This window comes from Salvia hispanica, chromosome 4 (assembly GCF_029641045.1).
Source record: "Salvia hispanica isolate PSC_SH4W2 chromosome 4, Shi_PSC_v1, whole genome shotgun sequence".
Taxonomy (NCBI): Eukaryota; Viridiplantae; Streptophyta; class Magnoliopsida; order Lamiales; family Lamiaceae; genus Salvia; species Salvia hispanica.
The window spans coordinates 3,693,120-3,714,540 of NC_142695.1; the positions used below are offsets into that span (position 1 = coordinate 3,693,120).

Consider the following 21,421-nt stretch of genomic DNA (forward strand, 5'->3'; position numbering starts at 1 on the left):
CCGCCCCACTCGAGTACACTCTCCATTCGCGTAACCATACGCGGGATCAGATGTACAAGGCCTTGCAAGAGTGAAGGGCCGCCACTTACCCACGGAGAAGATATTTCTTCACGAGATGCTCGAGAGCATGCGGGTTGATTTAGAAATCGCGAGGGCACGGCTAGCGGGTTCCGACGTGGGCTCAGATACCACGGGTGGCGGCGGCAGCAGCGGCGGCGGCGACGGCGACGGCGATGAGGAGTAGAGAGTGGCGACGGCGACGGCGACGGCGATGCGGGGCTTGTGTGTTGAAGCCCTTTTTTTTTTTTTAAAATCATGTACTTTTTTTTTAAAAATCTTTGTACTTTTTTTTAATGGAATGGATTATTTTTCCCGTATATGTCTCGTAAATTTAATTCCATATTTTAATCGTAATTTTAATTCCGTAAATGTAGTATATTTTGAATTATTTTTATGGCCTATGGCTGGCCTAAATTTGATGTGGCAGGTGGATTTTTTTAGTGTTGCTGACGTGGCAGGGGAGAGAATGACTGGCCTATTGCTGGCCTATGCACCATTGGAGATGCTCTTAACCGTTCGTATCATCACATTAATAAACACATGTGTCAATTTTTATCTCCATAACAAAAATATCGTACACGACAGTTGTGAAGAGTAATCACTTTTTATCTCCAAATCAATTGCTAGTGTTACTTGAAAAAGTACTACTACTATTGAAGTTTGCTCATTCAAAATAATACTCCCTCCGTCTCGGCTAAGATGACACATTCCTTAGTTGGCACGGGGTTTTAGAAGTTATTGGTTAATGTGTTTAATTAGAGAGAGAAAAGGTGGATGGAAATATTAAAATAGAGAGAGAAAGAAAGATGAATATTTTAATAGTGATGGAAAAAGATAGTTGAGTGTATTAATTGGAGAGAGAAAGTTTCCAAAAAAGGAAATGCGTCATCTTAGTTGGGACAAACTAAAAAAGTAAACGTGTCATCTTAAGTGGAACGGAGGGAGTACCACAATCAAGCTTCATTTCACATATAGCAACTACAAAGTAATAGACAAAATTGAACATGAAGCAACGATAATCCATTTACTATGATCACTTGACAAGATCACACAAAGCACAACCCAACAAGCTGCTAACCTAAGGGCTCTAATGAAGGCCGTGTACCGCCTGACCTAATAATCATCGGTACCATACAATAGGCATTGCCGTGTTCTGAGGAGGCTGCGAGATCGTGCAGTGCTGCTGCCATTGAGGTAAACCTTGGCTCAGTGGCACCGAGCCAGAGTCGCTTGGTTGGATGCTTGCACTATCTTCAACATCCATGCTAGTAGCCTCACCAGTCTCTTCGGCCTCCATCATTTCACCACCATCAAATTGGGGATAAGAGTTATCTCCATTCGCAGGCCGTGGAAGCCATGGGACAATGGCTTGGCACCCGTTGCCTGAGCTAGATATATCAGTATCATCTTCTTTTGCACCCTCATCACTATCTAGTCTCCAAGAATTCACAGAGCTTGATCTCAGCACTTGATCTAACAAAAATCAGAGATATATCAGTAAATACAGTTTTCACATTCCTCAGCATATAGAAACAAATTTCAAAATTACCAGCAATTAAATCCTATTTCTGCTGAATGAAAACCTAATCAACCGTGATTTACAATTTTAGGCTAAACTCCACTTCTTAACCCTAACATTTTGATCAATGGTGAAACTTCCAATTGAATGCAGATGCAGATGAAACATGAAGGCTTAATCATGTATCAGCAATCAACACGAAAAAAATCGAGACAGTTAGGCTTACTTTTCAACGTGGAGATGAATCGAGGATCAAGGGAGACGGAGAAATTGGAAGGAGAGCGGACGATTGGTGTGCTTGGCTGGTAAAGCACAATAGCCCTATCATTCTCCCCCAAATCCGGCAACTCTTCAATTTTCAAACCACCTGATCCTCTGGAGCTAATTTCCGGCAGGAGCTGCTGCGATTGGTCGAACGTCGCGGCGGCGACCTCAGGCTCCTCCTCCACTATCATCATCGGCGGCAATTCAGCATCCTATTCTCGCACGCGAGTGAAAAATTAGTACTACGACATTGCCGCTTGAAAACTAACGAGGATAAAGCCGAACTCCAGCAATTAGGAATTCGAGCTACTACGATCAATTTAGGAGAAAAAATAGCTTACCAGCCTGCGGATTTTGGTGGCGGGAGAGGAGAAGATGAAGTCGGAGACGTCGTCGTTAACATGCTCAAAGTCTTTCCTTTTCATCCTCGGCTGGAAATTCGCTTCCATTGTTGGCGCAATTAGACGTAGAAGAAGAGCGAGAGGGGATGGATTCGGAGGAGAGACGATCGAAATTGAAGTTTTAGGGGAATTTGGCGTGAAAAGTGAATGCAAATTGCAGTGGGTAAAATGGAATTGGATGATCACACTATTTTGATGAGTGATATTTATGTTCAATAGATTTCTAGATGACTCCAGAAACTGGGAGAGTGGCCTCTCTCTCTTTCTCTCTCTCCTCAATGTCCTTATCTTGTAATCTTATTTTTTATTTCTAATTATAAAATAATAAAGTTGTAAAGTTATTTAATTTTGAAGTGATTTTGTTCGATAATTTATTATTATATGTGATACAGTCATACAAGACAAATAAAATTACTTCCTCCGTCCCGCTTTAGCAGTCTCATTGACTTTTCTGCCTTCTTTTTATAAAAATAATAAAAAATAGTTAAAGTGGAGAAATAATATAGTAAGAGAGACAATAATGTAGATAAGAGTATTTTCTATATTATTCTCTCTTAATTTACTATTTCTCCTCTTTAACTATTTTTTATAATTTTTACAAAAAGATGGCAGAAAATTCAATGAGACTACTAAAGCGGGACAAAGAGAGTATAATACTAGCATAAATAAATAGGTTTGAGAGTTGGATATACTTGAACTTTTAGGTTTAAAATAACCCATGTAGAGTAATGCCTGCTAAATATCTAAAATCTCTTCAATTTATAGATAAAGTTGGTAGAATAATTGGTTATCATTGATCAGCCACACATTAAATATAAAAATTATAAATAATGTATAGATACGAATAAAAATAAAAAATTATTGTATTTGACGTTTTCGCTTGAATTCGTTCGTTAATACCCACTATTAGCCAAACACGTAAATATATAGGAGTATCATTTTATTTTTAAAAATACATATTTTTAAAAATACATATTTCAGTTTCCAGTTTAAAAATACAAATTTGTTTTTAAGGATGAAGTCTCTTGAAAAAATTGATGTCCAGTTTGAAATGTTTCTATTTTTAAGAGAGAGGGATTTATTATTTAAACATCTTATGGATAATGCTGAGCAACCCTATTATAAAACTTGCAATTATATAGTAAAGATATTCTTTTATTTCAGTAAAATAGGTACTTTGTATACGAAATTCATAGTATTAAGTTACTCTTTTCTAGCTAGCATTGATATCGAAAATTTCATCTGGATCATACAATTCCATAACACGTATTTCAATTTCTTTCACTGACTACACATTGCTAAAATAAAATTAATCTTTCCATTCTACCAAAAAAATCTCAAACACAGAATGAGAAAAGGTAACTGCGAAGTGGAAGATTTCATCCATGTCCTAAAATTAGGACTTATTTATAATTGCATCAAACCAAGCTAATCAAGTTCATCTCAAAATCGACTATTAATCAAAGAATTACCATTTATCTAGATATACTACCTTTAAGTTTCATAGAATAGTAGAGATTATTAAGCTAAGAGTTTTGAGAGGTAAACTATGAAGTGAGGTCGAGGCTAAGTGTGAGAACAATAGAAGAATAGCTAATCATGGGGTATAAGTTGTTGTCAAGAAAGTGAGCATACTGTTGGACTGCCACTTCTCGGTTAGGGATATCACTGGCGAGGAAGTCGTAAGGAGCTGGCTTGCCTGTATCCACCAACGGCTCCCATTTGTATCCGGGCCGTTCTGGCAACGCAATGACCACAGCTACATGGCTTGCGTTGAAGGCTACGTACAGTTCCCTCTTCACTGAGTCAATCTGCAATTCCCATATCAAACCCATTTCAGACAAGAATTTCAAGATTTCAATTTTGTATCAGACCGAGGAAGTGAAGTTACCAGTGTGAACGCCACAAATCTGCTTGTGTCGGACCAATCTGGAACCCCGGGAGCATGGCCATGCCACTGGAGGCGCTCTGCTGTTGGGAATTCGTTTAAGCCGAGCGACTCACATTCACTGGATAGGAATAAATATCGTTTGATGAGCTTCATTGAAGCAAAAGCACAGGAAAGGCGATAAGTTTCAGGGAGATACCGGCGGAAATTGACTGCGAGGGAGCAGAATCTGAAGAAATCTGATGAGGCCTCCTCCATCTTATCCCACCGGAAATAGTTTATCTGCAGAAAAAGTGGAATTTTGCTCTAACAGGAAGGGATAGCGAGTAACCAATGTAATGCTGAGAGCATGAGTAGAGGATTACGAAATTGTCGTGGCAATATGTGTTGTTGTTTCCTCCTTTTGTGTGGCCATATTCATCTCCCATATAGATCATTGGGACACCCTGGTCAAATTTCAAACAGAAGGAGAAGGAGACATGATATTATTTGACAGTTTTGTGGAAGAACAAGAATACAAGAAAATAAATGCATATTATCACTTCAATTTATGTTTGGGTAGAAACTAGAATGCTGGAGAAGAAGTATTAAGTTGATGTATTATCAACACAAGAAGTAGACAAATATGAGGCTCGTGCTCGTGTAATCTCTGCACATTTGCAGAAGTCATTACAAGTAGCATGACTTTTTTAGAGATATATGAACTCAATAATATTGCTAGTTTCCACATTCCACAGTGAGTGAAACAGAGTTTTCCTACCTGGGAAACCATGAGACACAGAAAGAAATTTCTCATTTGGCGGCTTCGCAGTTTCTTCACGGAAATTCTCACAAATTCTCCCTCCTGGAGAATTAACATAAGAAACTATCAGGACTAGAAGTTTTTCCACTGTCTACTACAAAGAAGTGATTAGATTGGAAAATATTCTTACTTCAAAAGACAAGAACTACCTTAATGGTTCTAGATGACTGGCTAGCCTCAACAATCAAAACTAAGAAAGAAACTAATCTAGTTGAAGGGAAAATCAATTTTCATAATCATAACAAGATGGTATTCATAGGTTTAAAAAGCTTGGGAAACACAATTCAAATATATATTGTCCAAATCTATTGTATCATAATACTACACAGAGGTGTAATTTTAGGTATTGGGCTCAGTTATAAGATACACGAAACTATCTGACCACAAGCCCTTTAGCACTTCACCACAGATAAAAAAGTATTGAAACTACAATTTTTAAGAACTCAAATACATACCTGGCCACAATTCCAGCTATTATTGTGATTTTCCCCATCTTTGTTGTCTTCACCATTAGATGAATTGTGCTTGTCATTATAAGTCACTAAATCAGCCAAAGTAAAACCATCATGCGCGCAAACAAAGTTTATACTGCTCCAAGGTTTTCTTCCACCTTTCTGATTCAGATAAATAGGAAGGAATGAAAAGTGTACAATGTACTTTGAAAATCTGTATAGAGATATATATAGTAATGTAGAACTCTTAATGTATTCTACAAGGAATCCATGTGAAAAAAGTTACCTGGTATAAGTTAGGACTTCCACAGAGACATTCAGCCATTGCCCCGGAAAAGCCATCCGTGCCCTTGATAAATTGCCTTACGACATCACGGTACTGGAAAAAAAGGTACTCTTCAAATATATAATTATATATTAAGTTGGGGAATGGTGTTAACCAGAGAGGGCTAACTAAGGGACAGAAGCACATTAAAAAGGTCACATTTTTAAAAGAAAGACACTGGCAGTCTACTAAGGATTTTAGGATTTAAATTATTTGGCAACACAGACAATTATGCTGTGCTGCCAACAGTAGGGAAATTTTTTATAAAGATGGGAGAGTATGAGCTAGACTTTTTATAGGACAACTGTGTGAAAATGAAACTGGGTGAGTAGTACATGGTTAATTATGTTGTGCTGCCAACTAGTATTCATTCTTTTGGAAGATTAAAATTGAGTACAAGTACAAGAGCCCAGGCCCTTTACTTTTGGAACCGAAACCGAAAATAAATTATAGAACAAGTAACATAATATACTAGGTTTGCCCTCTCACGGTCTGGTTCCAGTTTTACCTATTGGAAACCACCACTGGCGGTTCCTGAACTGTGGGCTTAGTAAGAGCTGGTTGTTACAGTACCCATAAACCAACAACTTCATGTTATATAGTAGCTCTACTTACCTTGCCATTCCATTCTGACCAAATACCCCAATGGGGAAAGTTGCCTACTTGATAAAGGCCTCCACAGTCCCATGCTTCTGCTATAAGCTGATCAGAGAATAACAAATCTTAGTCAGCTATCTTACAAGAACTTATAGGGAAAACTTCTGATAAGTGAGCCGTGCTAACAACAAGAAGCATACTTTTAAGATCCAATACTAAAATGCGAACTAAAGGTGCATTGCTGTTGGGGGTGTTTTTCATGGAGGGTGGGCAGAAAATTCTAGATGGAGGCTGAATCTTCCTTTTTAGCGAGCATTTGATTGTCATCCTAGTATCCTTTTGGGAGAAGAGAAGCAAAATAGTCTCATGCAAATAGGTTCCACTTCCAGCCTTCCAGGTGATATATGCTAATAATCGAATTCATTTATTCACCATTCACAATGAGGACAAGGAGAACAGATCTCCAAATATTTTTGAACAAAAAAATAAGTGCAGAACAGACTAGCTACCTTCACTCCACGTAGTATAGGGTCATTGCTGATCATGTCAACTAATGGGGGGCAAGATAGAGGAGTTCCGGTAGTCATTGTCTCACCTTCAACTGCACTGCCATATACATTTACAGCATCCCAGAGGCTGCAAAGACCAACATCAAGGGTAATGGAGACTGACCATTACCTATAAATAGATTTCAAGCCTGGAAGATGATGTAACAACATACCTGCTACTCCGTGTCAAGATGGAAGCAAGATCGAACCGAAAGCCATCGACATGCATTTCTGTCACCCAGTATCTGTTAAGAATCAGGACTAAGCCAGATAAATACATATAAAAAATGTTAATGAGTTGAAATGATGTGTCAAGCATGACCAGAATATAATAGTGATAATCTATCTGAAAATGATCAGCCCATGAAACATAAAATGTTTTGTTTGGTACACAGGATAAAAAATTATTACTTCAAAAACTACATAAACTTTAATGATCCTTATATAAACGAGAAGGGAGCAGATCGATCTTTTGAACTGATACATAGTAATTAATATGTTATCAATTATTCCAAAAGCTTCAGGTATAACAAAGAAAATTTATTTCACATAGTATCAATTTTGTCTTCGACAAAGACAAATCGCGTGGAAATATTCATACCACATCAAACATAAAATATGAATAATATAGAATGAACTGATTTGAGACCACGCTCTTTCGTAAACAGCAGTCGACACAAAACCTGTTGATTGAAGCTTGCAAAAACCAAGAAGAAAAACATTTTTTAAAGAATTTAATAATTATTTGAAAAAATCATAGCATTTGGTACTAGTTTATCCAAAATGTTTTAGAACTTAATTTCATTTTTCTTTCCCCACATGCAGCCAAAGTAAGCAGATTATGTATGGATCATTTTATTCATTTATGAAATGGATGAACCATTATTTATGTATAATGTAGCTTCTCAGGCGGAGGGTGTGTGAGAGAGAGAGCATATACCTCAAGGAATCCAGAATAAATTGTCGTACAACGGGATGGTTGCAGTTGAAGGTGTTCCCACAACCAGAATAATTATAGAATTCACCCTGTTTAAACAAACATTACAGAATGATCGCTTCAGGGTACAAATTTCAGCATTCTAACCACCCTGCTATTTCTAAGTTGTTCAAACTGGTCTGATGCAACTTGGAAGATATTGAAACTAGACCTGTTGAGCCCAGACAAAAAGATACAACAACTTTATCTGTAACTACCTACACAATGCTATTGAACAGGTTTATACATCAGATAGTCAATAGATATTCACTACAGCCTTGCACCAAAATACACAATCACAAGCATGATGGGATCATGGGAAGATTTGAAAAAAAAAAATACAAAAAAAATAATGGCCAATACACCACTCCACACTTTATAGTAGGAACACGGTGTGTGTTTTCACAACCATACATGAAATACAAAGTTCATATGAAATAAGCAGCAAACAAATTAAGTACCTCCATAAAAAATGCATACTCTTTCGTGAAAATAACAATAATAACAAGAATGACACAGGACTTAAATAATGAGTATAGATTTACCTTGGGTGCAAGCATATAGAAGACACTACTTTCAATTCCCTTGAATGACAATGTGAGGCCATTTTCATTCCCTTCAGCAGTGTGGTTGAAGACTACATCCATAATTACCTGTTATATTGAAAGAATTTGGAGGATTCAAACAAAAGTCTCACCACAAAATATACTTCACTCATTATTCAGATTTTCTTACCTCAATCCCTTGTTTGTGTGCCTCTCTAACAAGGTACTTAAATTCATTTACTGCACCAAGGCCATAATTACCAATACCGGCTGAAGAATATCTAGCCATTGGTGAAAAGTAATTGATCGTTGAATACCCCCAAAAGTTCATCCTGGACATGAAACAATGTTGTGGAGATTAGGATCTTTATTTCTCTGGAATAATTCCATCATATAGTGTCACGTTCATAAGATCATCAATTTTAGAAAGTTAAACTATCTTTAAAGGCATATAAATTGACATTTTAGATGAGGTGACTTTTAGTAGTCAGTATCAGAAAAGGCTACAATACTTGTAGCAGCAAACACCCTCATAAGTTTATATTAAGAAAAGTGTCTGAGTTTTCATCTCAGATAGAGGGAATGCAATCAACATTAAAGGATTGGATTTTTACAATTCTCCTGAAAGCATCGCAGTACTATTCTCAAACTACAAGATATAGGTTTTCACTACCCAAAGATTTCTGATGACATTTAAAGTCAGAGATAGGAAGTCAGAAGTTACTTGTAGTCACCCAAGACAGAGTTATAGCTATAATACTCCAATTCATTGAATTCATGACATGGCATCAATTCAATGCAGTTGACACCAATTTTCTGCAAAAGAATATAGCAATGTCATATAGTAAACTAACAGTACCTCTCAAACATAAAGTCTGCATATCAAATTATCAGTAGTCCATGTTACCATGTTATGACTGCATAAACAAGACTACTAGTATACAGTAAGAAGCAGTTTTGGTAAAGTGTGTGTAGGCTTAAGTACATCTTGCTTATCTATGCAGTAGAAGTGGCCACACAAACTATGAAGGGGGAAAAATAAGCTTTTTTGAAGAAAATTAGGCTTAAAATTGGAGTCATACCTTCAAGTGTTCAAGTTTCTCCACCAAGCCACGGTAAGTCCCTGGAAATTTGGCATCACTTGACTCATGCCTTGTAAATCCACGAACATGCATTTCATAAATAATTAGATCTTTTTGTGGGTGCTTTAGAGGCAAATCTCCTTCCCAGTCAAACTGCATGATCAAGATGGGTAAAAATATCACTTAATAAATGTCCAAGAATTGAAGAACCTCCTGCGAACTAAAAAATCTTAGAATCCACATGTACTGCTGAAAATTTCCAATAACGAATCAAAAGAAGCAATAAAAGAACATTGTAATTCGTAAGTAAAAACAAAAAGGAGTCATTCCTTTTAAGTATTAATGCAAACCAAAGACATATGCTAGGGCTATGCTCCTCATTAGTTATTCTCAAAGTAAAACCAACTGTCAAAACATTTTCCTTCCAAACAGCTTGGAGAATTTATAAGACAATACCTAATTACGCCAAGAAGTTCTCATATAATCCTCTCTTTTTTCAATATCAGCCACAAAAATGAGCTTGTGCTATGATTCAGGCGACATATATGAAGTTGAACCTTATGAACTAGGATCACATTGGAAGCAGTGAAACTGCCAATAGTAGCATGACAGCACACTCGACATATATAGGAATATTCACAAAGATAAGTGTAGGCTATCATTACATTCATGATTCACGAATACCTTGTCTTTAATAGAAGGAACCGGACTTGCCATCTGAGGCCAACAATCGTCATCAAGTCCTAAGGCACCATATTCCCCTCTGCTCACAACAGCCTACGTTGTAGCCAAAGATGGAAAAGTTACAATATGTCTAGGTCTCAACTCATAAAAAATCACGGGAATTCTCCCTATTCCAACAATGGCATGACAAGAGAAACAAACAAACCGTAAACAGCCAGACTCTACTGACCTTTGCATAGGGGTCGACCAATATTTTAGAAGAGTCGAAATAGAAACCATCCTCCGGGGAGAAACTCCCCTTAACTCTGTAGCCATAGGCCATATCTTCGAAATCACCTTTCACAAACACATGCCAAACATCTCCGGTTTTGTTAATAAGCGGATTCAGAGCAATTTCCTCAGTCACTCTTTTCTGCCAAAGATAAGAATAACAGGAACTCAAATTAAAGAAAACACACTCTGTATCAACTCAGTAATCAAGCCATTGCAGTATCCACCACTTAATTCCACCCATTCCAACGTATGTTTCGTTAATTTCACATACATCAATACATAAATTGCACTTCGCATCGCAAAAAATCAATCCAAGCAATACGAAAAACAGTTAATTCTACCTCCGGCAAGTCCCGAAGCCTGATCAGGCAGAGAGAAATCAACGCGGCATTGCGCGAATAAACAGCGAAATTGACTCCACCGTCTCTCAGCGTGGCTCCGAACGGCGTCGGACGGCCGGGGAAGACCTTGAAGAGGCGCGGCTTCGGCGGAGGCTTCTCGACGACCACGGCGGTGTCGGCGTCGCCTCTCTCACTCGCTCTACTGACGATTGCGCATCGCTTGGCAGTTGCTCCGGTGTTTTTGGAGGATGAATGATTGGGAATTGCGAAATTCAATTCGTTTTCGCGGTGATGGAGATAGCTCTTGGCAGTGAGTTTGGGAGCGCGATAATTGGGAATGAGGGAAGAACGGAGCAGCTCCATGTGAGCAAATGCGGATTGTGAAGATTAACGACTCTGCATAGACTGAGAGAGAGAGAGTGATGTGAAGATCGTCTTCCACACTCTGCTGCTCAGATATCTATGTTGGACTCATTTTTCAGTTTCTAGTAAATCTTTTTAACACGTGGCAGAATGTTGATATTTTGTTTTCCTATGGATATTTAGATCTTTTAAAGAAAAAAAAAAATAACTCAAAAATATTACTTCATCTAAAAATTCATCTTAAAATTTCTTATCATTGAATAATGTGAACATTTTGAATAGTACTGAGCGAGTAATATGGACTACACAAAACATTTACTAGTATAAGTAACAAGTATTACATTTATTGGATAGGGATAGATAATGGTAGAATTTTTTTTAAAATCAAAACACAAAACTATATCAGTTCACCAATATCTTGATATCAATTTCTAACTTCATACTATTTGTTTGTGACTCCTTCATGTTTTATAATGCCAATTGCTATGATGTATCAAAAAGTAATATAATTTATAATTGTCATTTTGAAAAAGTTTTCACTTAAACTACTTCCTTTATTGGATATTGTTATATATACTAGGAAAACTTAAAATTTTGAATTTTTACGGTAAGACTTATAAAGTTTTGGTTAGGCTTTCATTTTGATAAAATCTTCACACCTACTAGGAATTTAATTAAATTGATTGTAAGAGACTTTTTTAATAAGTACTCTAGTCTCTACTACATGGGCTATTGTACAGTTATGGGCTCCATGGAATTAGACCACTAGTGTTTGAGCTTTTCTCTCTATAAAACATCTTCTTGAAATGGCCAAAGTTTATGGTTTTGCATGTGCTAAATTTTTGTTTTCTTCATGCGTTATAAGACCATCTCCAAAGCTATACTAAAACTTAAAATGGGATAGATATTTAGTTCCAATAGTATCCAAAAACCAATCTCATTTCTGATTTTTGTGAAAAAAATACTTATATTTAGGTTTACACTGAACTCAAACCCAAAAAATTTTCAAATTTTGTGAGTAAAAAAAACACAATAGAGAGAATATTCTTTTAAGTTTGAGTTTAGTGTAAATGGTTGGAGTAAAATCATATTTGATATGGCATTTACATTAAAATGAGTTTGGATTTAGTGTAAATGGTTGGAGATGTAGATAGTTAAGATCAAGTAGGTTATGTGGATAATTCGTTTTCTATTTTTGAATAAAATAGAGTTTAACCTTTGGTTTGATTTGCAAAGAAACTTTATTGAAAAACTATGAATATTTGGTGTTTAAGACTATGTTTATCAGCAACCACCCAACCCAACCCAACCAGCCACTTTTTCAATATTTAATTTATTTCTATCTCCTCCACATCATCTTCCACATCATCAATATTTATCCAACCCAACCACCCACATTTTCATGGTTTATCAATGACCACCCCAACCACCCAACCACACTATTATATATTTATTTTTATATTATTTTTTAATAATATTATTAATACATGAAATACTTATTATTGTAAATTTATAGAAAAACGTAATAAATGACAAACTAAAAATTATAAAAACAAACAAAAAAAAATATACATTACAATAATTGAAATATAAAATTTAAAATACATAATTGGTGCTCATACATAAGATGAAAACTAGACATTCAATTGCAATTGCCGAATTTTGCCCATATATGCTCAACCAAATCGTCTCGCAGAGCTTTGTGAGCTTCTCTGTTTTGAAGTTGGGCTTTGTTTTTCATGTAAGAAGCTAGACTCGCAATTCTATTCGTAGAATATATGAAATCATTATTCGCATCTCCATCTCCATTCTCATGACTACTTTGTCCAAGTCGATCTTGAATAAATTCTGCTGGATCACAATAGTTCGAATATGTGCTTCTTTCGTCTTCCACTATCATATTGTGCAAGATTATGCAAGCAATCATTATCTTCCCCATAATATCACGATCCCAAATAAGACATGGACATTTGATAAAAGCAAAACGAGCTTGCAAAACACCAAAAGCTCGTTCAACATCTTTTCGCGCAGACTCTTGATGTCGAGCAAACAACTTGTGCCTCATCGTTTGTGGACCTGGTATAGATTTGACAAACGCCGCCCATTGAGGATATATGCCATCAGTGAGATAATATCCCATATTTTTTTCCTGGCCATTTACTATGTAATTGACCTTCGGTGCTCGACCTTCCAAAATATCATCAAAAACAGGAGATTGATCAAGCACATTAATATCATTTCTCGAACCTGGAGTTCCAAAAAAAGCATGCCATATCCACAAATCTTGAGATGCTACTGCTTCCAAGATGATTGTCGGATTCCCGCTTCTTCCGGCATATTGTCCAGCCCATGCAGTGGGACAATTCTTCCATTCCCAATGCATGCAGTCAATACTACCCAACATGCCTGGAAACCCACGTTGTTCTCCAATATGCAGAAGTCTTGCCAAGTCTTCTTCGGTGGGCTTTCGCAAGTACTCATCGCCGAAGTTAGAGATTACACCTTCAACGAACTTGATGAGAGATTTGCGAATGAGTTGTGCGCTCATTCTCAAATATTCGTCGTGCAAGTCGGCCGCCGCCCCGTAGGCCAACATCCTCATCGCTGCTGTACATTTCTGAATTGCAGACATACCAAGTCGACCGGTAGCATCACGCTTCTGCACAAAAAAGTTGTCGGTGTCGATGAGCTTGTTCATTATTTTTTCGAACAAAGGTTTTCGCATGCGATACCTTGTTCGAAAAATATCTGGAGGATAGATTGGATCTTCAGCAAAGTACTGCTCGAAAATAATATCATGACCCTCTTCGCGTTTCCTTTCAATGTATCTCCTTTTAGCTCTAGCCGTCTGGGTTGTAGGTTGTGAAGGCAAGGTTGTTGGCCAAATAGCTATATCCTCGATTAGTTGATCGAGTTGCTGATTTTGTTCAACAATTTTTTCTTCCCATTCATTGTCTTCAAGAAGATTGAAAGCTTCAAAATTAGAACTTGATGACATTTTTTAGGGAGAGTTGGCTCAATAATCGTGAGAGGATTTGTGTATAATTTTCTTGAAGCATATAAGTAAATATATAGAAGTAATTTGTTGAGCATAGGATTCCACTACTATCATTTGTGATCACATGGGTTGTCCTTGGATTCCACCACCACTTGTGATAGAAAATGACTTGTCATGTAATCATACTTTGATTTTCGTGATCACATGGGTTGTCATTGGATTCCACCCCCACTTGATAGAAAATGACTTGTCATATAGTCACACTTTGATTTTCGTGATCACATGGGTTATCATTGGATTCCACCACCACTTGTGATAGAAAATGCCTTGTCATGTAGCCATACTTTGATTTTCGTGATCACATGGGATGTCATTAGATTCCACCACCATTTGTGATAGAAAATGCCTTGTCATGTAGCCATACTTTGATTTTCGTGATCACATGGGTTATCATTGGATTCCACCACCACTTGTGATAGAAAATGCCTTGTCATGTAGCCATACTTTGATTTTCGTGATCACATGGGATGTCATTAGATTCCACCACCATTTGTGATAGAAAATGCCTTGTCATGTAGCCATACTTTGATTTTCGTGATCACATGGGTTGTCATTGGATTCCACCCCCACTTGATAGAAAATGACTTGTCATATAGTCACACTTTGATTTTCGTGATCACATGGGATGTCATTGGATTCCACCCCCACTTGTAATGTCATGTAGTCATACTTTGATTGAAGGGCTTATCACATAAACTGGAAATTACATAAGCAACATAAATTAAAGATTACATACTAAGCAACAGAAATTGAAGATTACACACTAAGCAACAGAAGTTGAAATTTGCATAATAAGAAACATACATTGAAAACAGATAAACTACGATCAATTCCCAAATAATTCTGCTATTAGATTGCGTTTCAACGTTTCTTCTTCTGGAGTTAAGTCCCTCCTAGCCATCAGCGGAGTAAGGATAGCTGCCTTGATGTTCCGTTCCTGAATATCACTAGCTGCTTTGATCTTCCGTTCTTGAATATCACATTCCCTTTCACGTGTAACTCTCATTTCACGCAGTGCTGCAGTGAAATCATTAGGGATTGTATATGAAGACGTTGCAACTTCTTTGCCTCTTCTTTTAGCCTTACTCTTAGCTTGATCTCTTCCGGTAGGACGCTGCAATGTTGAAGAACGACTCTCAGGAATGGAGTCAATTTGAGGTCCTCCTTCCTCACTAGTCCTCGACCTTTTTGAGCTCCCACGACTTTCTTCAAGACTATCTTCATCTGGCTGGAAACGCGTTGAACCAGTACTATTCAATTTCAATTCCCACTTAGGATTGTATCTCATCACCTCCTCAAACACCTTATGGTGAGTAAATTTTCTCTTACCATACAGTTGTTGAGCGGCTTTCTCAATGTCCTCTTTAGATTGGCCACTTGTAGCTCGATCATGTGCTTTTTTGTATGCAGCAATCCACTTTGTGACATTTGTGTTGAGTCGTTTGTAGCGTTGTCTCAATGACTCTAAACTTCTTTGTTGGCCCATTCCTGGATTTTCTTTTCTTGCTTCCTCATATTGATCAAGAACCTTTTGCCATAGATGGGCATTAGTTTGGTTGGTGCCAACAATTGCATCCCTGCTCACGAAACAATAAGCAGACATTAATGACATGTCTTCTTGCTCACTCCAATCATGTGGAGTGTTTGAAGCACTCAAGTTGGTTGGTGATATGACTTGGCTTGAATGTTGGTTTTGAAATGAATTTTGGAATTGATCAGAATTTGGAAAATCATCAAAACTAGGGAAATAATCTTGAGAAGGATTAAAATTTTGGGAAGGGTTGTAGTTTTGGGAAGGATAGAAATTTGGGGAATCGGAGAATATATTATTCTCATCATCATCCATAGTTAGCAACAAAGTAAGCTTAAAAATATGAAATTTTATCAAACAAGAAGATTATAGGAGGAGGAAAGAGATATTTTTTTTTGTGTGCAAACTATAGCAAATGTGGTCTCTATTTATAGAGGAAGAAAAATTATGAATTTTGATATAATTTTTATAATTTTATAATATTTTATATTAAAGATATATTAATTTAAAAGTATATATATATCAACCAATGAGATTGTGCCATTTGGCACAATCTCATTGGATGATGGAATGGAGACCGCCTGGTTGGTGTTTGGGTGGAGAGAGACCGTGGTCTACTTGAGATTGAGACAATATTATTGATTTTTTATTTTTTTTTTAAAGGTGGGGTGAGGTGGCGGTCGACCCACCCCACCGATAAACATAGTCTAAGCAATGAGACGTCTGACTCAGTCACTGATCGCACTTGTTAATTTGAAAGCTTTATTAATTATGTGGATAAACTTTATGTATATATAATCTTAAAATTTTCTTAGCAAGATACGTCAAATGTAATCAATTGTAGTATTATATTAAGACTTATTTTGTTGTACACGTACGGACAACGGGACAATCATGTAATGACAAATTTATATAGAGGATGAGGGTCAACTGATATAATATTGATGGATTACGAGGGTTGGAAAATTTCATTAAATTCAATTTTTAGAGGGGTTGTCGATCTAACGGTGTAGTAACTATGGTTTAATTTGAGGTTGGGTTCATTTCTATTCTTCGTCTACCATTTATTACCAACAACGGCGTCTATCGTACCATCTTTGTCTTCCAAACAACGATTTTTTTCATTATGTTCGACCCTATCAGCTCCAATATTTTTGTCACTATGTTCGACCCTACCATGCGACCTTATTATTAGGGGTGGCAAATTATGTGGGTTGGGTCGTTATCGGGTCAACATGATAACGACCCAACCCAATAAGGCCTAATCTGAACTTAACTTGTTAAGGAAACTGTTAACCTGAACACAAACCCGACCTGCTGCCTCCAAACCCGAACACGACCTGCACCCGTTAATGACACGATATAATATAAGTTGATACGACATGGTAATGAACGAAACCTAATATTACACTATAAAAATCAACACGATTTAAACCCGGTTTACAAGGAATTAAAGTACTAGTAGAACATAATTTTTTAAATAATAATATTATTTTTTAATGGATTATCTTCATCCAATCCGCAATTATCGACTCTTAACTAATCAACTCGATAAGACGATAAGGAACCCAAATCCTTAAATTTGTATGAACTTATGTCAAATTATCATGTCTATCTCAAAAATTGTAAGCTTATACATAAAAGGTGACGAATTCACCAGACAATTTACCCAACGTGCAAACACCCTTCTTCTTAGAATTGTTAGTTTCAAGTTTCAACGTTGACGTATATGTAGCTAAGGGAAAAACACGTTTTAAATGGTCACGTAGTTGTCAAACTATTTAAATGGTGGCTAATTGGCTATATTTAATTATGGTAAATTAGAAATAATACTCCAAAGTCCTAGTTAGTAGGCAATAATGGCAATCGTGTGCATAGAAACAAGCTGCAAAGAGATACGATGATGATATGATATTAAATTTAATGGACCAGGATGCCAGGTGTATATATATCATCTGGAACAAGTCAATTAGAATTTTAAAATCAACCAACTTGCTTATTCACATATTCAGTACATTGAAAGACAAAACTAAAACCCGAAATTAAGATAATAGTAATGATGTGGATTGAAGTGCAACCACACTCAAATACAAACATATAAATTTTACATGTAAATATATTGCTTAAAGAGAAATAAATAAATAGACCCTTTTTTTTAATTGAAGACAAGTGATTGTTTAATCATATGCTAACTGGACTGTATGGATCATTGAGAGCTGCTATAGCAGCTCTTATCTTGAAATTCAGAACATCTTTGTCCTCATCATCACCCTGAAAATACAAAATATATTCAAGAAAATATTTTTAAAAATGGAGTATTTTAAAATTGTTCCAACATAGTAGTGGTTAATAATTTGGAAATGATGAACTCAAATCTGAGTGGACCAGTATACGAATCTGTACTTTGATGGATATATCTTCTACTCATACAATAGTTTATGCAAATTGCTATAGAAAAGATAATTGTATATGATTCATGGATGGTGAAGAGTGACCTCAAGTATCTACTAAATATCTTATCAAGAAATTATTAATTTAAAATCATATCCGTAGCTTAGTTATAGTAATATGGTGTCTCATATATAATGAAATCTGATAATGATAGCAAGAAATACGGATTCCCAAATTAAATAATGTTTGTATTCTACTCATTAGCTCTCTTTTTTGAAGGAGAAAGCACAAACATATTTGGTCCATTGATTTTTTTAAAGAAAAAGTAAAACTTTAAAAAGGATAGAGAACCAATATATGGGCCCCACTTGCCACAAACGTTATTGGATCCAATAAAATATTCATATATATTAATATCTGCAAGTTGAAATGAGATAATCGCCACATGTTTATCAATGATCAAAATTCAAATCGTCTAAGCTGTTTTTCAATCGTTTTAAGTAAATTTTATTTTTATATTAAGTAAATAAAAACTGAAATTTAAAATTAGGGCACAGATAAAAATATTTAGGAGGATAGGATAATTTGATAAAAAAAATTATATGAGCATAAAAAAGAAAAAAGAAATAGTAAGATGAAAATTGGATTGGGAAGTCAGAACCATGTCAACATCTACCAATTTCACTCTTCGAACTTTCATTCGTCTACATAAATTACAAACAAATGCTGTCTTATTCAGTTTTGAACGTTGAAACACAAAATGACTAATCGACCCCTGACCCTAAAGGAGCCCACTCGGTTCGATTTGGAGCCTTAACCGGTATATCAGTTTTACCGGCTTGTTCCAAATATTTTGAAACCGTAACCAGTGATAAATCATTGATTTTAATCCATTCTCTTTTATACGAGGGAATTAAAAAATATCACTGAAACTCCAAGAAAAAAGGTTAAAATCGTAAAAAAAAAAACTAGTGACCAAAATCATTAATTGTCAATTCTGAATTTACTTATCAAGCCGATTATGGTAAGATTCTCCTGGAACCGGACCAGCATCCCTACCTACCCTTAATAGCCATATATTTTTAGCAACATACTTCTTTTTCCTATTATGCAATTTCCTACCTTCAAGTCAAGTCCTTTTCAAAATCTTGTTAGTGAGTGAAATGAATGAATATGTATGTACAATTATTGAAAACGTTTTTGGCGGCCATGAATGTATAAACAAAACAAAATTGAGCTTTCATATCTTTCAAAAATCTACAATTAATTTGTGAAGATCATTAAAATGTTGATATTTCATCAGTTCCTAATTGTATATACAACAAACTCCACCTGACCAACCATGTTATTATTTATCAACAATATGAGAGTGAGAGAGAGAGAAGAGAGAGATACCTCGACGAAAACAGTCTTGAGAAGCCTCCCTGAGAAAGCAGTGATATTAGCGGTGATGATTCTGAGATTCAACGATTCAAAGATGTCACACAGCTTCACCATTGTGTCAGGTCCTTTACTGCAGGTCAAGCTCACCACTATCGTCTTCTCCCCCATGTTTGAAACCCTCAACTGCATCACAAATCCATCATTTTAAGTAACAATGCTATTCTAGATCGAGAGAGAGGGACAGAGATCTGGAGACAGACCTCGAGGAGATCAATCGGAGACGACGACGGCGGCAATTGATAGGAGGTCGACGACGGCGCAGAAGTCGACGACACACACGAATCGTAGTAATTCTCCATCGTTCTACTCCTCTTAATCGGCTGCGAAGCCGAATACGCAGTGGATTCAGCTTGATGATCCAAGTAGAAAGCCGGAGCCCCGCCCGATTCCAGCTCCAGGATCTCCGCTTGGATCCGCCTCTCCTCGTTGTTCAGCGACTCGATGTACTCGATCGCGTCCTTGATGATCGACGCCTTATCCATCTACACATGAGAGGATTCATTAATTCGAGAAATTAAATTAATTAAATATTCCACGTCACACCACGCGAAATGCGTGTTCTACCTTGCTGATGTTGGGGACCACTGCTCTCAGAGCGTAGAGCCTCTCGTTGAGCTTCTTCCGCCGATTCCTCTCGGAGACGATGTTTTTGGAGGCCGCAGACTGGTCCACCCCTCCCTCCGGTGAGCTCGAGTCGTAGTAACCGCAAACAGACATATCTGCGAAGTAACTGCACTCAATTGTGCATGGAAATTCAGTGATTCATAAAAAAAAAGTTGAAAAAAATCACGAAATCATACTAGTTTGATTCCGATCACCAGAAAATAACAAATGCTGTAATTGTCGATGCTCGATCCTACTTAATTTTATCGATTCAACTTCAATTCTCTCGCGAAATTGAGGAAATCGAAGATCATGACAGTTTCAGGTTCCGATTTAATTTCTGAGACGATTTCAAGCAACACACTCACTGACTCACATATACATATGCGTATATTCATATAAGTATCATGAATTTTCGCAGAGAGCAACAACATCAACAATCAACATACCTGCCTAGTTCTTCATTGTTCGGCCAGAAGCTCTTGATGTCGTCGTCATTCATGCTGTCCATGATGTGGTGAATTTTGTGTGCGTTTATGGCCTAGAGAGAGAGCAGTGTAAAATGATGAGTGGAATTAGCTTGGGTTGGGGTTTGGGAATCTGAGTATTTATAGAAGGTGGGGGGAATAATAAGACAGAGAAATGGTGGTTAAGTTAGAGAGAGAGAATATGAAAATATGACCCATTATAAAAGGAGTGGCCCAGTGGGCCTCCTTGAAATGACAAAAGGTACAAATTTAAAGATCCATCAAGAAGCCGCGTTGTGTCACCATTTCTCCAAATAAATGTGCTTTCCGATTTATTTATATACACTTCACAATTTTATTTTATTTTATTTTATCAATATTTACAAAACGAGTTTTTATATGGTGCTTAGTATTGAAACATTTAATCGAGCTAGATATAAAAGGCAAATTTTATATGGAAGTGTTTCTCGTTCTCTTGTTACTTTTTTTTGGGTTTGATATTGGTCTTCTTTTTTTTTTGGTTTGACCACAGGTATACCGAACCCACCTTCGGCGGAATCCGACTAATCCTGCTCGACCGGATTTGCGGATTAAGGCCGAAAGTCTCCCAGCGGGTGGTGGGATTTGAACTCGTGACCTCAAGGTCACCACAGCTCCGCGCTCCGTTGGTTGATATTGGTCTTTAAGTAATCAATTCTAACATGCTAATTCTGCTCTGACACACTTCGACTTTGATAATGGTTCGAATTTGAGAGTTTTAGTTTTGGATGTGCGCTTTATATTCGAAGTGTAATCATACTTTAAACTC

General features: G+C 36.7%; 4 protein-coding genes across 4 annotated transcripts; all 4 read right to left on the minus strand.

Annotated features, from left to right (window-relative positions):
* Nucleotides 1-1,005: 1,005 nt before the first annotated feature.
* On the minus strand, nt 1,006-2,493 carry LOC125193583 (uncharacterized). Its single transcript, XM_048091410.2, has 3 exons — nt 2,185-2,493; nt 1,806-2,055; nt 1,006-1,533 (listed from the first exon to the last, which is right to left on the minus strand). The coding sequence occupies exons 1-3, from the start codon at nt 2,290-2,292 to the stop codon at nt 1,181-1,183; spliced, it is 711 nt and encodes a 236-aa protein (XP_047947367.2). The 5' UTR covers nt 2,293-2,493; the 3' UTR covers nt 1,006-1,180.
* A 1,128-nt stretch (nt 2,494-3,621) lies between these two features.
* Nucleotides 3,622-11,183, minus strand: ISA1 (isoamylase 1). Its single transcript, XM_048091407.2, has 18 exons — nt 10,758-11,183; nt 10,373-10,555; nt 10,144-10,236; nt 9,460-9,612; nt 9,102-9,193; nt 8,568-8,709; nt 8,378-8,485; nt 7,797-7,882; nt 7,030-7,101; nt 6,818-6,944; nt 6,327-6,413; nt 5,673-5,765; nt 5,390-5,548; nt 4,893-4,976; nt 4,498-4,578; nt 4,332-4,414; nt 4,136-4,253; nt 3,622-4,055 (listed from the first exon to the last, which is right to left on the minus strand). The coding sequence occupies exons 1-18, from the start codon at nt 11,118-11,120 to the stop codon at nt 3,792-3,794; spliced, it is 2,388 nt and encodes a 795-aa protein (XP_047947364.2). The 5' UTR covers nt 11,121-11,183; the 3' UTR covers nt 3,622-3,791.
* A 3,679-nt stretch (nt 11,184-14,862) lies between these two features.
* On the minus strand, nt 14,863-16,024 carry LOC148927089 (uncharacterized). Its single transcript, XM_089056327.1, has one exon. The coding sequence runs from the start codon at nt 16,022-16,024 to the stop codon at nt 15,005-15,007; it is 1,020 nt and encodes a 339-aa protein (XP_088912453.1). The 3' UTR covers nt 14,863-15,004.
* Nucleotides 16,025-17,739: 1,715 nt separating this feature from the next.
* LOC125193582 (transcription factor bHLH35-like) lies at nt 17,740-20,736 on the minus strand. Its single transcript, XM_048091408.2, has 5 exons — nt 20,596-20,736; nt 20,108-20,273; nt 19,744-20,025; nt 19,496-19,666; nt 17,740-17,980 (listed from the first exon to the last, which is right to left on the minus strand). Exons 1-5 carry the CDS (start codon nt 20,655-20,657, stop codon nt 17,891-17,893), a joined length of 771 nt encoding a protein of 256 aa, XP_047947365.2. The 5' UTR covers nt 20,658-20,736; the 3' UTR covers nt 17,740-17,890.
* Between the last annotated feature and the right edge of the window lie 685 nt (nt 20,737-21,421).